General features: G+C 41.5%; 1 protein-coding gene across 1 annotated transcript in view; it reads right to left on the bottom strand.

Moving 5' to 3' along the window:
- The window catches only part of iqsec3a (IQ motif and Sec7 domain ArfGEF 3a), a 101,427-nt gene that overhangs the window by 4,910 nt on the left and 72,110 nt on the right, over positions 1–24,407 (bottom strand). Inside the window, exons 6-13 of the mRNA XM_073480314.1 lie at positions 19,528–19,650; positions 14,172–14,338; positions 10,622–10,761; positions 7,367–7,492; positions 6,002–6,101; positions 4,853–5,011; positions 1,311–1,403; positions 286–329 (exon numbers count right to left, since the gene is read on the bottom strand). Of these exons, the coding sequence (XP_073336415.1) occupies positions 286–329; positions 1,311–1,403; positions 4,853–5,011; positions 6,002–6,101; positions 7,367–7,492; positions 10,622–10,761; positions 14,172–14,338; positions 19,528–19,650 (952 nt within the window). The remainder of the gene's footprint in view (positions 1–285; positions 330–1,310; positions 1,404–4,852; positions 5,012–6,001; positions 6,102–7,366; positions 7,493–10,621; positions 10,762–14,171; positions 14,339–19,527; positions 19,651–24,407) is intronic.

The following is a 24,407-nucleotide window of genomic DNA, read 5'->3' as shown; positions in this document are numbered from 1 at the left end:
CCAAGAATTATGATGTTCTTAATTTCCCCGAATGGCAAAGATGTCCTTTTATCTAATATTTTGTTTGGTTGGGTTACCTCACATGCCCGCAGCGCTCTACCCCGCAGCACTCGTTCTCTCATCCACTCTTCACCCACTCCCGCTTGACGCCTGTAGCCCTAAAAGATACGACTAGTCCTGAGTTTTCATCTCATCTATCTACATCCTGAGATACCTTGATAATGAAACACTGTACTGACTGACTTACCTGTTGTTTGGGACATGGCCCTAACACTAAGCACTTACCTCTACTGCATTGTGTCCACTTCTGTCATCTATCTCCTGGTTTCCTGGACAGAGGAAAACATGGAGGGAAGAGGGACAAAGGTGGCCGCAAAACGTCGGTGTTAAACAGTATGTGAGCTTTTAATTGCATCTTTAAATTTTTTAAGGAGCAGGAAATAAAACTTTAAAATAAAACTCTTTTATCACCCCACTTATTTAAAGATAAAGTGCATGAAAGTGATAATTGAGAGAGTTGCAAAAGCCCCAGTTTCAGTTATTTCACTTTTGTTTCAGAGAAATCCTGTTTTTTCAAGGGAGACCAATCGAAATACTACAATACCCACGAGCCTCAGCTGCTGTTGCCATGGATAAGATAAAAATCCAGTCAGAGGTGCAAATCACAGCAGCAGTCTCATAACAACAAAGAAGAATCCGTAATGGGAGAAATAAATGGGACTTTTGGAACCAGGTGGAAGCCCAAAATATCTCCTGCCACTTCACAGAAACTTGGATTCTTTGTAGAAAAAGGTCAACTTAACACACTATTAACAAGGGTTTACAAGGGGCAGCCAATTTTTGTGGCACTTGACCATTCAAGACCAAAATCTCAGAGAAGAATGTGTTTATTTGGTCTCACACAAGCTGTGGGACAGTTTTAAACCATTTCCTGGAGTTAACGTTGACTTAAAGTTGATAAATCTGTTTGTTACAGTCACTGGCTAGAAATGAGAAGCCTGCTTTTGTGCGATAGTAGATTACCCTTGTTTCAAAAATTACTAAGAAGTCAGATTGTAAATTGCTGCTGTTATCATTTAATTATTTACAAATCCTTAGTAATCAAAATGTATTTCATACTACAGGTTGCACCTTCTTTTTATAGCATAACATTTTCCTTATTTTTCCAATTGATCAATTCAGAAACCAGCAGTGGTTCAAGTTTATCTCGACAGCAGGTAAATTAAAGCAGCGGAGGAAAAGGTCTCCGCAGTGGGCTTTAAAATTAAAAAGTAACAGCACACACACACTCTACACACACACACACACACCTGATGGGGAGCCCTGTTTGCCGCGCAGCTCTAGCTGTGTGCCGTTGTTCTTTACCGAGTGAGTCTTGGCTCCCTGCTGCTTCTCCAGCTCCCCTGCAGAGAACAGAGGACAGAAATGATCATCATCGTAATCATCACGGCAGAGAGAAAAACAGGTAGAAGCAGGTAGAGGTAGGTGGGTTATTTCCACTTTATTTTAGAAAATATAACATACGCACACACGCTGCTGTCGCCTTCCCCTCCCACTCGCTTCTCTAAGCTGGAAACGCGACTCTCCATCTCTCTAATTAAACTTCACACTTGATGGTAATTGCATGTCATTTCCAATCATGATGACTAAATGTTGTTTTGTCGCCTACACTGCGCTGCATTCTAATTTTGAACCGGGAAAAACCACCAGGTGAGACCTCAAAGGTGCGATACACAATGTCCTCCGATTTGTTTTGGTGCGAGTGTGACAAAAAATCTGGCAAAATGAACAGAAAATATCCTTTTTGTAGTTTGTCTCCTGGAAAATGGGTCAGATTCATCTATAAATAAAGAGCAGCGCCACTTTATTTAACCAGTCTGTATTTTGCTAACAATTTCCCAATAATGTACTGTAGCTAGAAGTTTTGTGGAAAGTACACTGTATGTTGGCACTAATTATAGGAACAAAAGATGAAAATGTACAACTGACACACTTACTATTATTTCCAGCATAACCTAAAGAGACTTTTAGTCCGTGAACAGCAGGTTAGGTTAAACATGCTGAAATGTGAAACTTCTCAACAGCGAGGCATTCAATTCAACATATATGAAGAATAAAGTTATGATAAATGAATAATAAATGAATATATGCTTGGGTTTAAATGAAGTAAATAAAACAATTGGTTAGATTTAGGGAACCACAATATTAACTTAGGTTTAGGCAACAAAAATACATGGTTAGTTTAAGGGAACAAACATATCTAGTAAGGTTGAGGCAACAAACTACTTGGTTAAGTTTAGGGAACTAAAATACTTGGTTAGGTTGAGGTGACATCAATACTTGGTTAGTTTAAGGGAACAATAATACATGTTTAGGTTTAGGGGACAAAATACTTGGTAAGGTCTAGGGAACTTAAATACATGGTTAATTTAAGGGAACAAACATATCTAGTTAGGTTGAGGCAACAAACTACTTGGTTTGGTTTAGGTAACTATAATATTTAGTTAGGCTTAAGGAACTAAAATACTTGGTTAGTTTGAGGGAACTAAAATACTTGGTTTGGTTTAGGTAACTATAATATCTAGTTAGGTTTAGGGAACTAAAATACCTGGTTAGGTTTAGGAAACAAAAACACTTGGTTAGTTTAAGGGGACTAAAATACTTGGTTGGGTTTAGGTAACTAAAATATTTAGCTGGGTTTAGGGAACTAAAATACTTGGTTAGGATGAGGCAACAAAAACACTTGGTTAGTTTAAGGGGACTAAAATACTTGGTTGGGTTTAGGTAACTAAAATATTTAGCTGGGTTTAGGGAACTAAAATACTTGGTTAGGATGAGGCAACACAAATACTTAGTTTAAGGGAACAAAAATACTTGGTTGGGTTTAGGACAACATGTTTTTTCGGTCTTTTTCCGAGTGGCATAACAATGACATTACAAAAAAGTGATTGGTCAGTTTCAATGATGGTCCTGGAGCAACATTAATTATATAGTTTTTTATAGTGTAGGGTGGAATTTAAATGAGAAACTCTGTTATGAATTTTCCTCATTGTGAACATCCAGATGCAAGAAAATAAAAATGCACCTCCAGATAAGAAGAAATTTCTCCTTCCTATCTCAAAGAGGGAAAGCCCAAACACAAGTGAGTCAGCTGCAGGCATGTTTACTAATGTGCCAACAATACAAAGCACTTAAAGGAGAGACAGAAGATGTGTTTGTCTTTGCGAGTGCCAGCAATCATTCTTCCTCCAAGTTTTGTTTCTATATAAAGTCTTGAGAAAAAGCGAGTGCTGTTTGTGCTTTTGCACGTTTTTCTTATTTGTACGTGTGTGTTGGTTTACGTGTGTTTTTGTGGGCTGTAGCTGTCTCCAGCTCCACTTTAGAGAGAGAAATAACTTCCTTCTGTCAACCTCTGCCTGTCTCCATATGTTGTTGCCTGCTCTCCGCGGGCTGCTGGCCCTCCCTCTCTGTGAAGGGTAATGCGGTTGCGTCAAATCCCAGCAGGGAGCCTCTCTTTGATGCCCACTGGCAGGAGCCAGGCTCTGGATACTCCGGTTTTTCCATGTGTGTCTAAGTATGTGCATGTGTTATTGTCTGGAGACTTTCACATGCACACGGGCCAGAACAACGCAGATGCCTGGCTGCTTTTAGGAACACTGGCCTCTTTTCACCTCCAATTCGCTGCCCTCCTGCAGTCTGTTTGAGCTGCAGTGCACCAAAAGGAAACAAGATGCAAAAGTCATTCTGCACCGACACAAATGGGATGCTGACTACGAGTTGGCAAATAACACAAAAGGGAGTGGATGGCTTCTGACTCGTGTGTACTATCTGCGGACCTATTGATTCCCACACGGAGGATCTAAGAATCCACTGTAGCCTCCCACTTCCCAAGATGTGAGATTATCGATTTAGTCCACAATGTAATGGGATGTCGACCCTTCTTTTGTTGCTGGGTGCATTGCCACAGGAGGAAATACACACAAACGTGATGGACGAGAACGAGTATATAGAGACCTGCGTCAAGTAGAGAACGCAGACATCATAATTTAGTAAATCCATATCCTTAAAGCAGTTCCAACAAATACTCACAATTATTTGACCTCCTTATGAGATATACCCATGATCCTCCCTCATTATTTGGTAGCCTCTGGTCTACACTTTGTTTGTTGTTCATTATAAAAATCTCTGCTTTAACAAGGATAACATTGATGATGTACACATGCACAAAATATTTCATTTTTTGCCCTAAATTCTACCTAGCTGATTACATTGCCAATGGAAATTAATATTCACCAATATTTATGTTTACATGCACAGTCCATAACAAACACAGCTGAGGGAGTTTGTTAGCTGGAGTATGGACTGCTTCATTCAATCCTTTTAAAAAGGTCAGCATGGTGAGATTTGTGCGTATCCAAAAATCCACTGACATCCACGTCCTTTGTAAATGTTAATAAGTAGGTAGGTGTGCTGCTCCTTCCGACCAGAAATGTGATCTACTGGAGGCTGCAGCCTTACAACCTGTTCGCTACAACACATTCAAACCTGAAACAGTGACTTTTCCATCTAATCTTATCACACACGTAAGTTTTAAGTCACATTGAGACAATGTGAAGAAGTTAAATAACATATTCTGATAAGATTAAATGAATGTACAGTTATACACAGGCTTGAGGAGAAATAATTAAGTTGCATTACTATAATATTGTGCATGTAAATGTAGTCACAGTACGGAAGGTCCTAGATGACATGGGCGAGTAAAGGCACAAACTGTGTGATATGAACATCAGGAATGCAGTGAAGTCTTTCACTGTATTATCAGGGGAAAAACTACAGACGGACTGACACTCACATTCGATGCGTATCTGCTCCATCTCCGACACCTCTGCAATCGATTCCTTCAGGTCTTCTAGAAACTTGAGCAGCTCCTCAGCACTTTGGGCACAGAAGTTAAGGACCTGCTTCTTGTCTGAGCCGAAAGGTGAGAGGATGGTGATGCCGTGAGGATAGTCTGGGGAGAGCAGAGGACATTGAGTTGTCGAGACAAAAAGTATAAAGGGAGAAATTGAACAAACTTTTTGAAAATGGCATTTTTTTCTTTTCCTTTTGCAGATATTTTTATGAGATGATTTTTTCCTGCAATGTGGGTTGAGGAGTTTGGTACAATTACTTTTTTTAAAAAAGTGCAAAGGCGGAATTAATGTGAAACTACGATGCATTTATGGGACCAAACGAGTCCAGGATGATGAATTTCTGGCAACACGAATATAAAAACCAAAACAACTGATAGCAATAAAAAGAGTTTAATATGAAATGTTTTTCAAATATAGCCAGAACTCCTACAATAAAACTACTTGGTTATGTTTAGGGAACTAAAATACTTGGTTAGGTTAATGGAACTAAAATACTTGTTTGGGTTTAGGGAACTAAAATACTTGGTTGTGTTTAGGGAACTAATATACTTGGTTAGGTTTATGGAACTAAAATACTTGGTTATGTTTAGGGAACTAAAATACTTGGTTGTGTTTAGGGAACTAACATACTTGGTTAGGTTTATGGAACTAAAATACTTGGTTATGTTTAGGGAACTAAAATACTTGGTTAGGTTTAGGCAACAAAAATACTTGGTTATGTTTAGGGAACTAAAATACTTGGTTAGGTTTGGGAACTAACATACTTGGTCAGGTTGAGGGATCTAAAAGACTTGCTTAGTTTGGGACTAAAATACTTGGTTGTGTTTAGGGAACTAAAATACTTGGTAAATTTTGGGAACTAAAATACCTGGTCAGTTATGGGAACTAAAATACTTGGTTGGGTTTAGGCAACAAAAAAAAAGCTTAGGAAAACCTGGCTTGGGTTCAGATACACCCTTTCACAATGTTAAACACGTGTTTGAAAGGATAACTTCTCCCATGTACATATTTTTCCGATCTTTCCCCATTTTTTCAAAGAGCCATGACTCCTACAACTTGGGGGTTAATTCCTGTTTTCTGTCACTTACATTCATTTTCAAACAGGTGAAACTGCATCCCCAGTAGGCCCATGGCTTTGCAGAAAGTGTAGGCTGCAGAACTCTTCTTCTTTGGACAAAGCTTCAAGATCTACACACAACGAGAAAACGATGAGAATTCAGAGTCATAGTAACATTTTTCAATAAAAGGAAAGCCCATTAAAGTGTTCGGTGTTCTTATCACGTCTGAAATCTTTTTGATTTGTAACTTGAGATTTCCATATCACAAAGAAATCTCAGAGAAAGCTCAGAAGGAATAAACTATTTGATAATCTAAAATGCATTTAAAGGGCAGATGGAGTCAATATTAACAAACACTACATCCTTCAAAGGGTTCCAGTTTGTGCGCCGGTGCTCTAATTCATATGAAAAATAACACCTTGGCGTGCTTTTATCAGGATGTATTAGAGATGTTATGCTTTTTCATTGAATGACCTTCCAGATGGAGAGAAGACGAGGAGAATCTGTTTTCGCGGCTCTACTTCGAGCCATAATTTACCAGGCGGGGCATATTAAAACAATACATCACATTGGCACTTTAAACACTTCTTGACATGTTCAGGCTGCTAGAACGGGGGCCCAAATTCAAAGAGAAAAGTCCCCATTAGGTTAATTTCGCACTAAAATCTTTCCAAAACAATTTCTGCCCCGCTTTCAAATCTGTCAGGTTGAAACGTCTTGCGGGAATGTATCAAAGCGCTCACTTTAAGTGCCAAATGAACACAATTCAACTGTGATGTTGGACGAAGACTTCTTTCGCCTCTTTCTTCAAAATCGGCCTTTTTAACCTCCTTTTCCTGCAGCTACCAATTACTTTTATGCTCCAGCAGGAAAGGGAAGATGAATCGCCCTGCTGCTTCTTCTTTTACTGTGTTTTGTTGGAACGAGATCAACATTTGACATAATTATGAGAGCAGTTAAACACTTTGGATAGATGACCCCTATGTGGCTCCTAATGAGCGCATTAATTATTGCCAACATTATCCCTTTGATAATTCTCCAATCTACACGACTTTGGACCAAAATGAACAACTTATGTGAGCCGTGGCCCCGGTGAAGCACAACTTTATCACTGGCCCTTAAAGCAGCTCTGCAGGGGACAGATCTTTGCTACTGCAACACTGCATTTGCTATTATCTATTATTAAAAGCAACGGCCAGAGAGTCCTAAGTTATGAAACAACATAAAAGAAGAGAGGGAGCTCACAGCAGAAGTAGGTGATGGTTCATTGTAGCTGTCACAACAAAATAAGCAGCTTTAAAGCCTCGACTGTGTGATGCAGAAAGGGCCATTTCGGGAGTTGGTTTAAAATAAACTACATTAGACTGAATCTTTCTCGTTTTTCTGCACACTTACCACAATGAGATCATTGAACAGGAAGACTTCTCTCTGGTGCGCCGCCTGTTTTTGGGCCTTGTTGACATCTGTCACCTCAAAAAGTCGACTACAGCACACCAGTCTTCGGTGAGGGACGGAGAGAACCTGCAGAGAAACACAAAGAAGAGCTTCGATCACTCAGATGAGGTGACGAAGAGGCTTCAAAGTCATAAAAACAGACAAAGAGATGAAGAGGAAATGTAAGACTCTTAATACAGATGACCTCTGGCTGGAGTTCTACACTTTGTTCACCGGGGTTAAAAGCTGAGACAGGAAAAACCCATTAAACACAGTATGCTGAGTCTTAAAAGAGATATTAAAACAGGAATTAGAGCAATAGATAAGACTGAGTGTTGTTTCAAGGTTATCTGAATATTAACTTTGTTCCCCTGAGCAGAATATGGGCGATGCAGCTTTATATTTTAGGATTCTTTACTTGCTTGTGCTGAAATTTGAGGCAAAAACTCTCATAGTCTTGACATTAACTTTCTCTGAACTGTATCATCGTTTACAACTTGGCAATGGTATTATTATTTAGATGTGTGGTATATTTTGACTCGTGGATATACTGTATGTGGTCACCCTGCGCAGCGTCTGTAGCCTAGCCTTGTCACAAATCTTGACAGGAAGAGTAACTTTAGTGTTGTCGCTGGCCTTCATGGTGCTTTCTACTGTTGTCCTGCACGTTTGTGATGTCCAACAGAGAAAGACATATTTGTCTACTGGCAATGTGAAGGAGTCAATTTCTTGGTTTAAACCCGAAAATTGTATGAGATTGAACCAAAACATTCAAACTGTGGGCTGAATTTCACTATAAAGCCAAGGGGAGCTGCATATTCAGGTGATCGCTGTTCGGTTATTCGCTCTGACATTAAACCAAATTGGATTAGCAAAGGTGAGAACACTACACTTGGTGGAGGTCGGAATTTTTTTTTTTTCTGTTTTCACAAACTGCTGCAGTCGTGTCCCTCGAGGACTGGCGTCTCCTCTTGGACTTAAGTGCTTTCCTCCATTTAAGCAGATTACACCACAAAAATGGCTCATGCCTTCGTCGACTGATCTAATCACGTCCTCGCCCCTTCACGCTCTCGTCTCCCCGACTCGTCTCGTTTCGGCTTTGCGTGCACCGCTACCCAAACAGCAGCTGAGTGACTGTCGCTCGACGTAGAGTTGATCCCCTCTTCATGATAAAATGCAAATATTCCGTTTTTCTCTCCGCGCGTCTCAAATGTTTTATTCCCTGATCCCTGTGGACTATTTGCGATGCAGCAGAGTCCACACAGAGCTTCTGTCTCTTGTTCTCTCATCTCTCATCACTGCAGGGTACACAGACTCCCACCCAGCTGGCCACAGCCGGCCTGCTTTCTCATTACACTAATGTCAGAAACATGTAAAGACATCATTAGCTTGAAATGCCTCTTGCTTGTTGAAAAAAGAAAAAAAATACAATCCTCTCCTGACGGGATTATTAAGAAGCAGTGTGACAGGAGAGAGTTTAGTCACACAATTAACAAATTAAACGTATGCCTCAAGAATAAAATACACTTTTAATGTTATCCATATCAAATATTTAAGGTCATTTTAAGAAAAATGTGGCTTTAATCGCATAATTTACACAAACCATGGAGCTAAATGTATTGAGTGCATTCTCACTTGGACTACTCCCTCACATCATGATAGAAAAAGAAGAAGACGTTTGAAATCCACAATACTTGACTAGACCCTGACACCTGCCGGGACAGTATCTATAGGGAGGAAACTTTTATCAAAGTCTTTCTTTTTATGGCAGATGGCGCCCAAGGGACAGGAATAGGCACTTCCTGTCACAACAATCCATCATTGTTTTGGCTATGACAACACTCCCTCTGTCATCCTATGGCCACTCATCCATCACTGAGACACTTAAAGGCAACAAGCCCTAAAAAAAAAAACAACAAAAAAAGCAGACGGCGACGGCTTCTCTTTAATGTCAGAGATCCAATGTCATTCTGGAAGTTAACGAGATACAACAGAGGTTAAAGTAAAAGTAATCAAAGAGTGAATTTATAGTGAAATTGGATTCATGACATCAATATATACAAGATTAAAAAAATGGGGGTAAAAATTAAATCAAGCTAAATTTAACTCTAGCTACAGCAGCTTTATCATTAGCTAATATCCTTCAAGCTTCTAAATCAAACTATAGATAAGTAATGTGTAAAAAAAAATCCACTTAAAGTTACAACATTCAGAACAAAGGATGAGTTCCCTGGAAAAACAATCAGGTCCGAACATTATTAAGGCCTTGGACTCAAAACCACGAATGTCAATGACATGGTCGCACTCATTTAAAAGTCTGGCGATGACCGAAGCCAGTAAGATTCATCCTCTGGGGACCATGAATGTCTTAAAAAAAAGACCCTCTGACCAACTGACCTACAGACCAACATCCCTAGATCCACGCTGTTAGCATTACAAAAAACAATCTCGAATCAAAGAATCAGGGACTTGAATGCAGCTTTATGTGGAAGCAAAATGTTTTTTACAAAGTTAAATTCCAGAGTCTATTTGAAACAAACAAGTAAAATCATTCTCTTATCAACTCTTATCAATATTTCATGAATAAAGTATTCAAACTGAATTCCCTGAACTGTAGAAGCATTTTTAAAAATCCTCTCAGTGTTGCGAGTGGGCACACACAGCACATTCCCACATGAATCAGTGTAATCAGTCAATTATGAAGCTAAATACCTCTGCCTCTGTGTCTATCTCAAACAAATAACATTTCTCACACAAGTATTCGTACTGTGAATGAAAACCATACACACAAGTTGGTGTGTGAGAGTTTCTATCTCCGACTCTAAACTAAAGAAAACTCAGATTTAATTTCAACCGCTCACATGCTGGCTCGTGTGCGGTGACCAGGCCTTAACCTTACACCGTTTAAAAAAAAGACTCTAATGAAAGCAGTGGTTAATGACTTATCTAGCTCAAGTAATGACCTGAGGTAATGATCGCGCTGCTGATGAGACATTTAATGGCTAATAAATATGCTCCGCCAGCGCTACTAGGGCTAGGTGATGGTGATAAGGCCTTGACTAATGACCGGGTTACTCGGCATAGAGTTGGCAAAGAGTGAGAGTGGGTGCGTAATCATATTCGTGTTTTTGTGCGATTATTCCTGCCCCTCTACTATTCCAGCAAACAAGCATTGATCAGGGTTTGCTACTGTATGTACTTGTGGTTCGTCCTCACCGTTTTCATGCCTACGATGGACTGCTCCACCTTGGAGACGTAGGTGACGTGGTCTTCGTTGGACCGCAACTCCCTCTGTTGTATTCTTTCGTAGATTCCCACCACCATGTCTCTGGGGATGTCTGCTCCGTCATCCACACCTGAGATGGGAACAGGCTAGATTACACACAAGTAAACACACATCACAGGGCGGAGGTTGTCATTTTAGCCTTCCATCAGAGGGAATATGGAGTGACGGCTGCTCTAGCATTCTTAGAGGACACGTAATGTCTTTTCTCTGGCTTAAATAGATGCAAAAATATTATACATATTGCACTGACGCAGAGGCTGGGAAGAAGAAATCAATATTCAGAGCGAAAGAGCTCTTTCTCTCAGCCTCCTCGTCTGTCCTTCTTTGACTTTCTGTCTTTCGCAGTCTCCATTAAGTAATGACAGAAGGCGATGGGAGAGGAGGTTAATTGGCGAGTGAAAGGTTAACAGCCCGCCTCACTCCGAGAAGATTTTCTGTCTGGAACGCGCCGCGGTTCAAGGCCGTGGCATTTTCCACGCAGGTAGAGCTGCATGTCATTAGGCTGAAAGGTTGCCCTCGAGATGCACCCCGTTATATCCGCACAGCTGTACCGCGCTGTGTGCTACATTGAGTTTTCAATGGGGCAGGATGTGCTGGAGGAAAATGAAGCCGCCACAAGTGATGGAGTTGACAGCGAGGCACCCTGGGACACCGCTGAGACATCGCTGCACATTATGGAGTCAGGGGGAGAGGAGGAGATGTCCAGGGGGAAATGCGTGTAAAGTGTCAAATTAATAAGTTACATCTTTGTGCTCCTTCGTCTCCTGATGACTTTGCTGCTTTTATGTAAGCCCTGCTGGCTGCATGGCAGTGTTGTCCAGACAGGAGTATCTCAATTATTATTATGTGGACATTCATGGTGCTCAGAGGATGAACCCTGGCTTTGGTGATCCTCTTACTTTTCATTTAGCCGTGCCAGCAGGTCATATTTTTAAGGTTTTCTCAGCATTTTTTGGATTGATCGACACATTTTTTACAGACATTCATGATCCCTTGATGATGAATCCCATTGCTTCGGTGTCAATTGTGGGTATAAGTCTGCCATTGGCTGGCATTCTCCACCTTTCTGCTATCTGCGTGCTAGCATTGTCAAAACCCCTGTTGGTACGGGAGACACAACAACAACCTCCGAGCTAACAACCTACACGTGGTGGTATTTTTGATGACCTGAGAATGAGACTTGAGCCGAGAAAAGCAATTTTAAAAATCCATGACATCATCACGATGTAAAAATCTATTGGCCGAGAAGGCACTTGTGTTCAGTGGGCCAAATAGGCTCCATCTTTGGACCTGGTATTTAAAATCTTTGATACAAACTCTCTTTTTCAGAGAGTGGGATCTCAGATTTTACACAAAGCATCCAGTAACTGAGACACAACAATTTCCCCTTTTTCAGTAAGCTGACATACTGGATTAATTTATGTTGGAAGCTGGTTTGGATTATGTTGTGGGAAAAGCGTTGACACTGACAGTCTGTTTTAATTGAGATAATGAATGTTCTGTGGCTCTTCATTATTATTGGTTTCTGGCGCATAATTGCATTTCACCTCAGCCAATTATTTGAGCGAGCTGTTCTTCTGTCAGCGTGTGAGAGCGACGCGGGCGAGTAGAAACGAGAAACGGAGAGAATATAAACAAGGAAAGACAGATGAACAAACAGGCAAAATAATAGTCCGACGGAGACAAAACAAGATAAGGGAACGGGGAGAGAGAGAGACGGAGGAAATGTCGTAAAACTGAGCAGAAGACGAATAGAGAAGCCAAGAGAGAGTGGCATATTTTAATTTGCATAAGATGCAGAAATTGATTTTCCAACTTAATTTAATTGCGGGGAACAGTCTGGATGAATCTATTAAAGTTGTTCTACATCGACCTCAGTGTTCCCTGATTGATTGCGCAGAGGGAGAGCATAACGGCGACGCTCCCGTCTCTCCCGCAGCGACTTGCCGAACGAGCATCTGTCTGCATGTTGGAGACAAGAATTACAGGTGCTTTCTGTCGGTGTCGCTGTGAGTTGTGAACGCGTGAAGCTCGGCGGGCGGAGATAGAAACGTAACCTTATTTTTTATCACCTGAATATATGCTGTACGACAGCGACTCTCTTACAGTGATCCACTGCCTTTCTTATGTATTTTCTCATCTACATAGTACAGTCAGTTATTTATAGCACTGGTTGGCATCTCGTGTCTAAAATTAAATCAAATACCATATATTATGAGTATGGTATGTTTTTTGAGTCTTGAGTCAAATGTTCTTTGTCTGTGGCTTAAATAAATCAACAGCCCGGCACTGACGGTCAAAGATAACATATTTGTTTACCATACTTTGGTCAGCCAGTCGGAGATATTAGTCCAGACTCTAATATCTCAAATATTAGACGGACTGACATGACATTTTGTGCAGACATCCATCGTCCCCGAAGGAGGAAGCCGACTGACTTTGGTGAACTTTTGTTGAAGTAATTTTTGATGAAAGATTTGATGGATTGCCATGAAATTTGCTTCAGATAATTCATGATCCCCACCAGACTAAATGTAATAACTTTTTATCTAGCGCCAGTATCGGGTAAAAACATTTAATCAATTCAGTACTTTGGTTTATGGGAAATATGGACGTTGTTTCGCATTTTCTCGCTCAGATCGTAAAAGCAACACGTTGACAGCTGTTTCCAGTATTTCAGTGACAAGGAAGCGCAGAGGAAACGATACAATACATGAATTTGGTAAAAGTTTCATACCATCAACTGAATGTTTACTTTCATCCACCATGTTTCAGTGTCAACTCTGCAACTCGTGCACCAACATTTTCTCCGACTTTCCAAGTTGTTGTTTCACTTGAGAGGGCATTCACGTCATTTTTCCCAGTCAATCCCGACAACACATGAATGCACAGTTAATTCCAAGTCCCTGAATTCGTCCTTCTGGTCCGCCATCTTTCAGGCCCAAAAGCTCTTATTTCTGCTTTTAAGAGTGAATAGGGATCTCTGAGGAGGACACACAAGAGGAGCCTTCCTGGGAGAAGGAATACTCCGCCCTTACTGTACATCCTGCACGTTGGAACGAGATGGCGGACGTCGCTTCACATGACACTAATCTTAAACCACATTACATCACTTCTTCTCTTGTCGCATGGTTTCCTTGCATCCTTCCATTTCTTTTACCTGTTTTGGTTCTTGCATGTTCTCTGCAGATTCGTTTCCCTTGTCCCTCCACACAGGAATTCAGATGTTATGGCTGACTACAGATCACCACCCAAAGAAATAGTCAACAATCTGGGGCCTAATCTTGACCAGATTAGCCCAAAAATTCACTAACAGAGCAAACCATTCGGCTCCTACTCCCAGAAATCCTTCTCATGTACACACACCTTAAAAAAAACTACCGTTCATTACTTGAGGCGATTATGTCGACTCATTAACATCACTTTAACTCCCTTAATTTGCCGTACCTCTCGAAGGCACCACGACGCGATGTCACTTACCTCTTAGGTTGCGTATGAAATCCTCCAGCAGCATCTTGCGGTCGGGTTTGATGTTAGGACTGTACATGTCGGTGTTGAGCAGAATGATGGCGAAGGCCAGGATGAAGATGGTGTCCGGGTTGTGGAACTGCTGCACCACGTCGGGGTTACACATGCAGTAGCGCTGACTGTTGGTGAGAGGGAGGGAGAAGAGGAGGAGGAAGAGGGTAAAAATCCAAGACACAAAGGAGGAGGAAAGAAGAGGGATGAATTAGAAAATGTTAAGGGACAGGTATTGGCAGGGATAACAGATCGGTGGAAAGACTTTATTCTCAGACACTAAAGGCCTAAATGCCTCAACACAAGCTGAGCATGAGCGTGTCGCAACGAAATAAGAGTTATGGCTTTAATTTAGCTTGTGGCTTCATCTGAAGCTGTTCGCGGCCCCTCAGCAACAATGAAGCTCACAGCGGGCGCTCTGCTGATGGTCTGTATGAACACATTCGTACGGAGGCCTACGGGGGACTTTAATAAAATGATTATGTAAACTTGAAAATGCAAAATGTATTTTACACAAGAGCATTATAAAATCAATTTGCATTTTTGTTTTCACACACTCGTATTGGCATCCTATGGTCATATGAAAATGAAAATGGAAAATCTGCATGTCCCGTCTGGGCTTCCGTACATCCGTCCCACAGGATTGGATGGCCAGATAAACAAAGTCAGTCTGGGTGCATGTGTCTGACTTCATCCCGGGTGAGTCCACTGAGCCCTCAGCCTTAGTTAAACACTCTCCAACATTTATGGGCCTGTTTGCGGGATTTACCCAGGTTGTTATTGTGCCGGGGAGAAGAAATATGAAGTTTGAACTGTGAAATCCCTTACTTGGCACATCTCTGCAAAAGAAGGCGACAGAGGCGCCGCTCAGTTTGATGTAGTTCCCCTAAAAAAAACAGCCCTGAATATAAGATGGTGGAGAGCCGAGATGCCTTCGCGTCCTGTGGTTATGTAAAGACTAAATATGATATGTAGACACCTACTTTTGTGTGTCTGTGTGTGTGTGTTTAAGAAAGCAGCGCCTAAAGGAGAGAGATAAATTGTTTTTATGTCTCCGTCAGGTGCACGGATACTTCCTGGTTATTGGATGAATAATACAACAGAACAACATCTACAGTGAATAAGTAATCAGAGACTGCAATATACAGAGTGAAAGCAGAATGAGAAGGTGTGTGTGTGTGAGAGAGAGTGTGTGTGTGTGAAGCCTGTGGGCTCTGTGTTGGAGTGTTTACTGTAATCATTACTTTAATCAGTCATCATTTCCACATTGGGGCTGTAGCAACGTTTTACAGACCCACTGAGCCGCATGATTGGAAACTAATGTCTCTGTGGGGCTGAGTAAAGACACACATATTATATTGGTATGCATACAGTACGTTCATACCTTGTCACACACACACACAGTTGAGTTTTCATGTGCTTTACACTGCTGAACGTCCAACTAGGGCTGAGCAATACATTGATTTATTATCTTTATTGTGAGATGAGGCTATATATCGTCTTAGTGTGTGGATATGGTTATATAGTGTTGTTTTCCTGGTTTTAAAGGCTGTGTTACAGTAAAATAACGTAATTTTCTGAACTTACAAGGCTGTTCTACTTGTTCTAATACTCATTATATCCACATTACTGTCCACAAAAATGTCATTAAGTTATTTTTTTGTGATAGTAATCCCTACAAGATTGTCGCAATATCGATGTTTGTTATCGTTATTAGAAAAATAATATCTTTGTTTGTCATATCTGTATGTGAAAGGTTAAAGAAGTGTGTAAAGTCTTTATTTTTTGTTATTATTCTAACTTTATTAGGGCCTGCACATCGATCAGTGCTATTTTGAGGGCTTTAACATTATTAAAAAACTCATGAAACTTGGAAATGTATGTATTTAATGGGTTTCTGTGGCTAAATGGCTCACTAGCGCCCCCTACAATGCAGCCCCCAGGACTACTTACATGTACATGTGGGCGACTCGGTACACATGTATCATCCTTAAACCTACAAAACAACCCAACAGGAAGTTGGCTATTTTGAATTTTGTGCAGATTTTTGGTGATTTACAGTTTTTGTACTTTAACAAACTCCTGTTAGAGGTTTAATTCTTCTCTTTTTTCTCTTTTTGTCTTGCTTTGCTTTGTGTTTTTGACTCTGGAGCTGCTGTAACAAGTGAATTTTCTCCAGTGAGAGATCGATAAATATATACATTGTGTTACTCGATATAGCCTACACTGTAAAATCTGACAGTGATGAAAACTGATTACCTCAAAACGACCAAATAAAGTAGACTAATAATAAGTTGTTTGAACTTTTTAGCTCGTACAACTTAAACTTAATAATCTTCTTTACTTGGTAATTCTGAGATAATTGGTTTCCAAGTAAAGTCAACTTTTAAAGGGTTAGGGTTCTGCCTCTCAGTCAGTGTAGAAGCTGCCCTTCTTGCCGGAGGTTATTGGCGCTGTATGCATGTTCGTATCAAGAAACCTGGATACAGTGTTGGAGACGGAGCCCCATCCATTACTGTGAAAGCTGCTCGGTGGCACATGAAGCCAAAAAAGATCGACTTCCCGGGCATGAAAAGACCAGAATTTCCTGTGTTGTGTGGCCCATAGAGAGACTTCCACCGACTTGTACATTAATCTTATCGTGAAACCTGTTCACTGCATTTAACCCTCATCCCTGAGGAACAGTCGGCAGCCAACGTACAGCGCATGGGGACCAACTCTAGATCTGAGCCAGCGCCTTGGTCGGGGGCGCTGACCGGAGAATTAACCTGATATCCACACAGCCCCAGCCGGGATTTGAACCCAGGACCTTCATATAAATAACATTTATGTCACTTGCACTTTCTTGACTTTATCACCCCCCCCCCCCCCCCACTTAAGCAGCAGTGCTTTTTATGTGTTTGTCATCATACATTATCCGTGTAAGCGTGATAATCACAGGGCTGCACAGATACTTATTCACATCTCGGCGTCTGAAAACCGTGACTCGACAGCAACCAGTAATTATGCCCTTTTCTGTAAATCCTGATGCACTGTAGCACCATGCAGTGAAAAACCTCAATTTGTGCTGCTTCCTGCCTAAGTGTGCTCTTACTCTCTACAGAAAGAAAACAAAAAAAAAAAAAAAAAACCGAGAGGGTGAAACAACACATGGTGCTGCTCACTGAAAATGAATTTGGCAGTCTTGAAATTTGGCATTTGCCGCCGTCTTCCAAACCAATTTGGCTTTTTTGTTACAGATGGATAAACATGGCGTTATCCAAGTCATTATGTACTCTGAGAGGATGGATTTTTTGGTGCACGATTATACAAGTTGCGTGATCTTTATCTACGACAACCATCACGGAAAACACAGCGATTGCTTGTGACTGCGGAGTGAGTAAATAGGGGCGTGTGGATACTACGATGTAATGCAGACGTGCATGTATAAATCTGCAGCATTGGTAGCTGGCTCACATTTGCCCATTCATTAGCACACTGACGCAGCAGATACCGAGGCTGCTGGCTGCTTTTCACTTTTCCCCCCTCGCTCTTTTTCACTGCTGCTTCAAATCCCCTTCACTTACTTTAGAGATTTCTCTCTTTCTGCGTGTGTGTGAGAGAGAGTTAGTGTGTGTGTGTGTGTGTGTGTATGTGTGTGTGTTTGGAGGCATATCAAAGCCCAGGAGCAGGGGAGGCAGGCGCAGAGAGGCAGTGGCGGTTACGCAACGCTGGTTATTTATAAACCATCCTCCCTCTCTCCGTTTCTCCCCCTTCCTTCCTTACTTTTCCCAGTTCGTGTCTCCACCTCACCCCCTCCCCTCGTCCTCGTCCTCCCCCTCCTGATAACACGCAGAGCCAGCCTGATGTCCAAACATCACCAGCGCCAACCCTCTCTGCCCACTGACTATGACAATGCCGCCGTTTTTCTCCTCATTGGGCACCTCAACAACTGTGACAGGTGGTTGTTACTCCAGAGGGGCTATGGCGAGCAGTTAGCATTAACACACAGAGCCGCAGCTGCACTGCAAATTGTCTCCCCGTCGCAAATTGTGGCCAGAAATTACATGCTGCCTGGCTACTCAGACGGGGGGCTGCATTGTCAACATTTTATTGTAGCAGAGCAGAAAGGACAGACGGCGGTTGTGACTCGCCTGCTGAGATCATACGTGTCTCATCAAGATGTTCACATATGTTTATGGCCCGTTTTTTGGCCATTACCACTGATTACATCTACTCATACTAGCTCGTTAATGTTCTCTCTGTGTAGTAGTCCGTCACAGCGTCAACGGTACTCCTGGAAAAATAAAGAAACTAGAAGCCTGAGCTCACAACTCACACACACAAACCAAAACGAAAATTACATTTGTACCTCTCAGCACGTTTCTAAAACTAGATGTTGGCATATTTCATGATCAAAAAACCTGTGAATTGCATCTAAAAGCAATGTGAGACATGTTTGGCCCAGAGGCATTTCCTGAGTGACAGCATTTCATTTCACTTTCTACGCCCACTCACATATCAACACACCCAGAGTCACGTTACCGAAGAAAAGAAATGACACCGGCAAAATGAGGGATATTTTGCATAACCTGAAAGATGATAAATATTCATATCCATCTCCTTCAAAGCAACTGTTCTCTCTGCACAATAACGTTTCTGAGTATTTACACATTTGTCTGACAAGGTCAAATCTGCATGTGTGTTCACTGGCGACCAGTGTTGTAAAAAAGTCATAAAAAAGTCATACTTGAGTAAAAGTCTTCAAGCATGTGATGTCAAATGTACTTAAATATTAAAGCAATTTCCTTGCAATACATTTCTTGGAAAAGTGAGAGTGTTGGAAAAATGCTCTACCTTGGCTCTGATGCAGCACGAAGTGCAAAGTAACTAGTAACTAAAGTTACAAAATAAATGTAGTGAGGTAAGAGTACAATATTTGCCTCCAAAATCTAGTGGAGTGGAAATATAAAGTAGCAGAAAATGTAAATACTCAAGCACAAGAACCGCAAAATTGTACTGAAGTACAGTACTTGAGTAAATGTACTTAGTTACATTCCATCAGTGCTGGCGGCTGACCCCCGAGTTTACTGGATGTGCTAACGTTAGCACAGAAAAACTATTCAATCCATTCCCTCAAGTTTCGCTCTGTCATTTTTGGTTCTGGAGAGAGTTAAAAATCTGGGAAAGGCGTTTAGTGGACAGCTGATTGAATACAGTGAATTTGAATAATATATATTTTGAATTCAGTAAAAATGGTAGAGCTCCACTTAAAATACCGGCGAGAATACTGCGAGATAAACCCAGACCCTCACGGCAATATTTGCTTTTTAATTACCTGAAGGCCTCGATAAGACGTTCCACCTTCTGGGCTTCTCCCTGGACACGAATGTGGGCCTGAAATTTCCTCAGCGCTTCGTCCAGCTCCATGCCTGAGAAGTCCATCTCATCCACCACACAACTGTTGAGCGCAGTGACGGAGGGATGAGATAAAGAAAGAGCACAGAGAGAAGAAAAACATATTAAAATCCACAGCAAAAAATTTTTATCAATATATCAATATGATGCTGGAGGCTGCCCCTTCAGTGATGGCATGGGTGGATCTGAGGATGTACAGCCGAGATAAAACTCTCCCCAGGTCACAGCAGCACTCTGCTTACTGCAGGTATTAGCCACGCACGGACACCAGGGATAAGACCGGGCCCGGCTATCTCCTCCACGCCACCAGGCTCGCTCACGTAGACGCATACAATCCCTCCGAGCAGAAAATCCTTCTATTACCTGACAACCCCAGCTTAATGACTTTAATTAAAAAAGCAAAATATCCCGTCCAATGAGTTCAGGGGGGATAAGTACAACGTGGGGGTGACTCAGAGGTGAAATGAGGTTTTGAAGTAAAAGGTGACTTTGGAAAAGCAAGTTGAGAGGTTTTAAAGTTTCCCCTCGCTTTGATGTGAGATGTTCCGTCGAGGTACAAAGTAAAATGATAATCGAACTATGAAATTAAAGTCTTTTTTTACACATTCGTATAGGCTTTCATGTGGTTTACTCCAAAACCATCCTACACCAGGTCTATATAACATTAATAAGCAATCAAAGATGACACCGTTGATCTCCGAATCCTTTAAAACATGCAGTTTCTAGCGGTGTCAAGACATCTAGCTCTGCTTCAGATCTCTCGTGTTTGTTGTACTATAGGAAACACGTGGGAACAGGCACGTACACGCTCGCGCTACATGAAGATGGATTACTGTGAACAAAGCGAGTTAATGAGGTGAGTACTTGACTGTGACACATGCTGCTCCAGCAGAAAAGAGTCAGAGAGCTGAGTCTACAGTACTGCCTGACGCCGCTGCGCTACAGCACAACACAAGCTCACCACCGAACCTCGTCACAGTAACAAGACTGCTGTTTGTTATTTAGGGCAATTGAGGGGTTGGCTGGTAACGGGTGAGAAGAGGTTCAAAACTTTTTTCAGCAGCTCGTCTAGTGATGGACGACCACTCTACCTATTGAGCCACGACAGCCACGTACCCTTAAGTGATGAGAAGCTCACACTTATTTCTTCGGCTTAAGCACTTTGCTCCACAAGTCTAGGTTCGGCGTAGTCGAAGCTGTCACCCTCCTAAGTACTCGCGCATGTGCTTTATAGCACATTATTTTACATTAATGTCTAAAACTGCTCTCATTACGATGTCCTAGAAGCCTCTTGTTGGCAGTTCAGAGCGTATATAGTTCAACATTTAGGACATTTTATACGACACATTCAGTGAAATTATGCCTTCGTGCAGACCAGATTTCACCCACCAGTGCAATATGACTTTGGAGAGACACCGTCACATTAATCAATACTGTCTGTGTTTCAACCTACAAATGAACACTACACTATTAATTTAACTACTCATACTAGCACTGCTGTATCTCCTACTTCTGAGTAATATTATAACTATTATTACAGGTGCTAAACGTGTACTTTATGTTTACTACTACAGCTACAAGTAGTATTTGTCCAACGTCTTCTATTATAACTTATGTACTGTCACTACTGCTACTTGCAGTATGAACCTAATCGTTGGCTCCAACTTGATTGATTTCTATTACTTACTAATCATGACATAGGGCCTAACTACTACTCCATCTATTACCGTGACAACCACCACCATCACTATTATTGCAGAGGCAACATCCAATATTGTACTAGTAACACATACTTAACGCTAACCGTCCATTATCTCTAACCACCGGCCCTCAGCTGTGTGTGATTTCCTGCCAGTGATTAGATTTAGGGACCACTTCCAACACAATGCTCATGAAGGTAAAGCTCATAGTACACACTGACTCTGACTTGATCCCCCCGCCCCCCTCTTGATCAACTCTCTTGACTGGCGAGCCTCTCTTATCGCCCTCTTCATGACTCACTTCCTCGCTCCGCCACCCCTCGCTCCCTTCCTCCCCGGCTGTCACTCCTTGTTTATGTAACGTCAGACAAGATGCTCTCTAGCCTAAGTACATCAGCCCTCTCCTTTCCCCTCCCGTCTCTTTTTTTTTTCAAACGTTATAACGCACACGCATGGGCGAACACACATGCGTACGCGTTGTTGATCCGTATACAGTACTCGGCAGGGAAATAGACACATCTGTCTGCATAGCGACGCTTCAACCGTATGTTTACGCACATAAAGAGAAACAGCAGGCCAGATGGAACCATATTTCCAGCAGCCAATGAGGAGATGACAGACTGAAAACTGCCCTCATTTTTCCTGCCTAACAAGTACACTACATTATCAGTAAATGAGTCCTCCGGGGTGCCACAGCTCTTGGACCCCAAATCTATAACCACAATTTGGCTTAATTGACTTGAGACGCTTTAACTATTGTTGTTTATGCTTGAGGAAATGTGAAGGGAATAAAGAGAATGAGCTTTATGAGGAGAGGGTGTGGATTTAGGAATGCAGGAGGCGACACAGACAAAACAAAAATATACAAACATCCACACCCAACACGCGCAGGGAGAAGACACACACACACAGACCGAGGCTCAGTAAATCACCACGAGTGATTTTCACATTAGACTGCAATCCCTCAGCCGCTCTCCTGTGACTACACTTTATCGAAAGTGCTCTCACACACTCTTTGCACTCGCCTATCATGTCGCTCTTCAACATCACTTCCACTCAGAGTGCAGCTGTATGACTGCTCTGTCAGAAAATAAGGGGGGGGGGGGGTACATCCGTATGTCACCTGTACCTGTGTGAAGCCTTAAAAGCAGAATCCTGTCAATGCGACGCGTTCGAAGCCGCGCTGGTGTCCATTTCAAGAAAATATGGATATTAGATGAGGGGTGACCCGGGGTGAACAATTTGGTAGAGTGCTGTGTCGTGTCCGTCTGACCTTGCAAAGGCTAAAAGTGTGTTCTCTGTTTGATTACTTGGACAATAAGGGAGGATGAAAGGGAGATCCGCAGCACCTCCTCCAGCTGATATGCAAATTCAGAGGTAATTGGTGAATCGGAGAATGTAATAGAATAAAAAGACGATTACCGAGATAAAGTGAGGAAGATGTTGAAAGATGAAAATAAAATAAGGAAAAGACAAAGTGAAAAGACCTCAAAGTCTCAAAGAAAATAAAGCCAATTAAGGTTAATGACCTGGAACTGAAGGGGGAAGTGAGTCAGGAGTGCACACGTGTGTTTCGGTTTAATTGATGAGTAATGCAAGAAGGATGCAGCCTCGTTCTCTAAACACATTGGGTTCATTTTTTCCTGCCCTTTTATTTTTAATCTGCTGTTGAGAACAGACTGTACAGCAGAGGTGAACGAGCGACCAATGCTTGTTTTGACAACAGCTTTGAACACAAGCTAATAAATGTCCAAAAATGTGGCTTTCTCTCCTCGAAATGAAAATTCACGCATCTTCTTTATATCTTTAGTACCTGTGGACGGGACAAATATCTGTAATACGACCACCACAACACCTAATGATGACTCAACACTAAATAAAATAAAGGACTAAAGACACAGCAGATCATTTTTGGAGCTGAAGGTCTCTCAAGCAAATCAACAACACAAAATAAAAAAAAGTCGAGTGGGTTCGTGGGAGTTGCTGTCTTCATCGACACGACCGCCTTTGTTGATGAAAATCTATCTACCTACGTGCCTCAGGCAGAAATGTTCACGGACGAGGTTAACTGCTAAAGTTTTGTTCACATTACTTTTAGTCTTCTTTGCAGACTTACTTCTGACTCTCTACCAGACGTTATGGTGAAAGGTGACACAACAAAACAAGCCTTTAGCTTGAAATTCACAAATTCACATACACAACTAAGTTTACTTATGTTACTTACTAATTCTGAAGAAGGTATCTGAAGTCCAATCAAATAAACTTGACTGTTATTGTCATTATTTATTAGGGTAATATTTGCTTGGGCTAAAGAAAAACATGTTATTGTTTGCATTATGGGAGTTGTCGGATCTTTACCCTTGGGCTGGTAATTCGAGACCACTGCTCTAACCAAGGGTACTGCTAAGGTGCATCATGGGAAGTGTAGGATTCAATGTTTTTGAAGCTTGCCCCATACTGTCGACTAAAAGTATGGACAGTTGAGCATCTGCTGATTTATTAACGACCATTCTTTTTTTAAACCAGTCTCTTGTGAATAATATAAAGTGGTCTTTAACTAGCTATAGCACATTTTCGATTGTAGGATGTAGGTAGGGCATATACACCAGTTTGCTTCTGCTTGAGCCTGTTCTGTCACTACTCAATGTATAGACTGTTGACTTTGTTTATATTGTCTATACTGTCCGTACTTATTGTATTAAGCATATTGACTGAATTAAATACTACTAAATACTAAGAAATATCCAATTACTCAGTTCTAATGCTATACAGTGACATGCTTTGAACATATTCTCGTACACCACCCACACAGTAGCCATATTTATTAGTCGTTTATCCCACACAATATATATCCTTTGATCTACACTGGTGGTTTAGATCTAATCTAAGAAGGCAGGAGCCAAAACCAAAGGTAAAAGTGCCAAGAATAGGAGCTCAATCTCCCTGTATTCTGCTGTTTTAGGTTATGAAATCTCAAAAATATTTACATTATCAAATGACGGCTAAATTGCTTTCTACTTGTCTGATAGAATAATGCCAATACGATGGCAGGTGTGGCTTTGACATTGGTGCGATAAAAGAAGCTGAAAACCAAAAACAG

The sequence above is a fragment of the Pagrus major genome, chromosome 14 (genome assembly GCF_040436345.1).
Source record: "Pagrus major chromosome 14, Pma_NU_1.0".
Lineage (NCBI taxonomy): Eukaryota > Metazoa > Chordata > Actinopteri > Spariformes > Sparidae > Pagrus > Pagrus major.
Note: the sequence above shows the minus strand (reverse complement) of the source record. Positions and strands in the feature narration are given on the sequence as shown.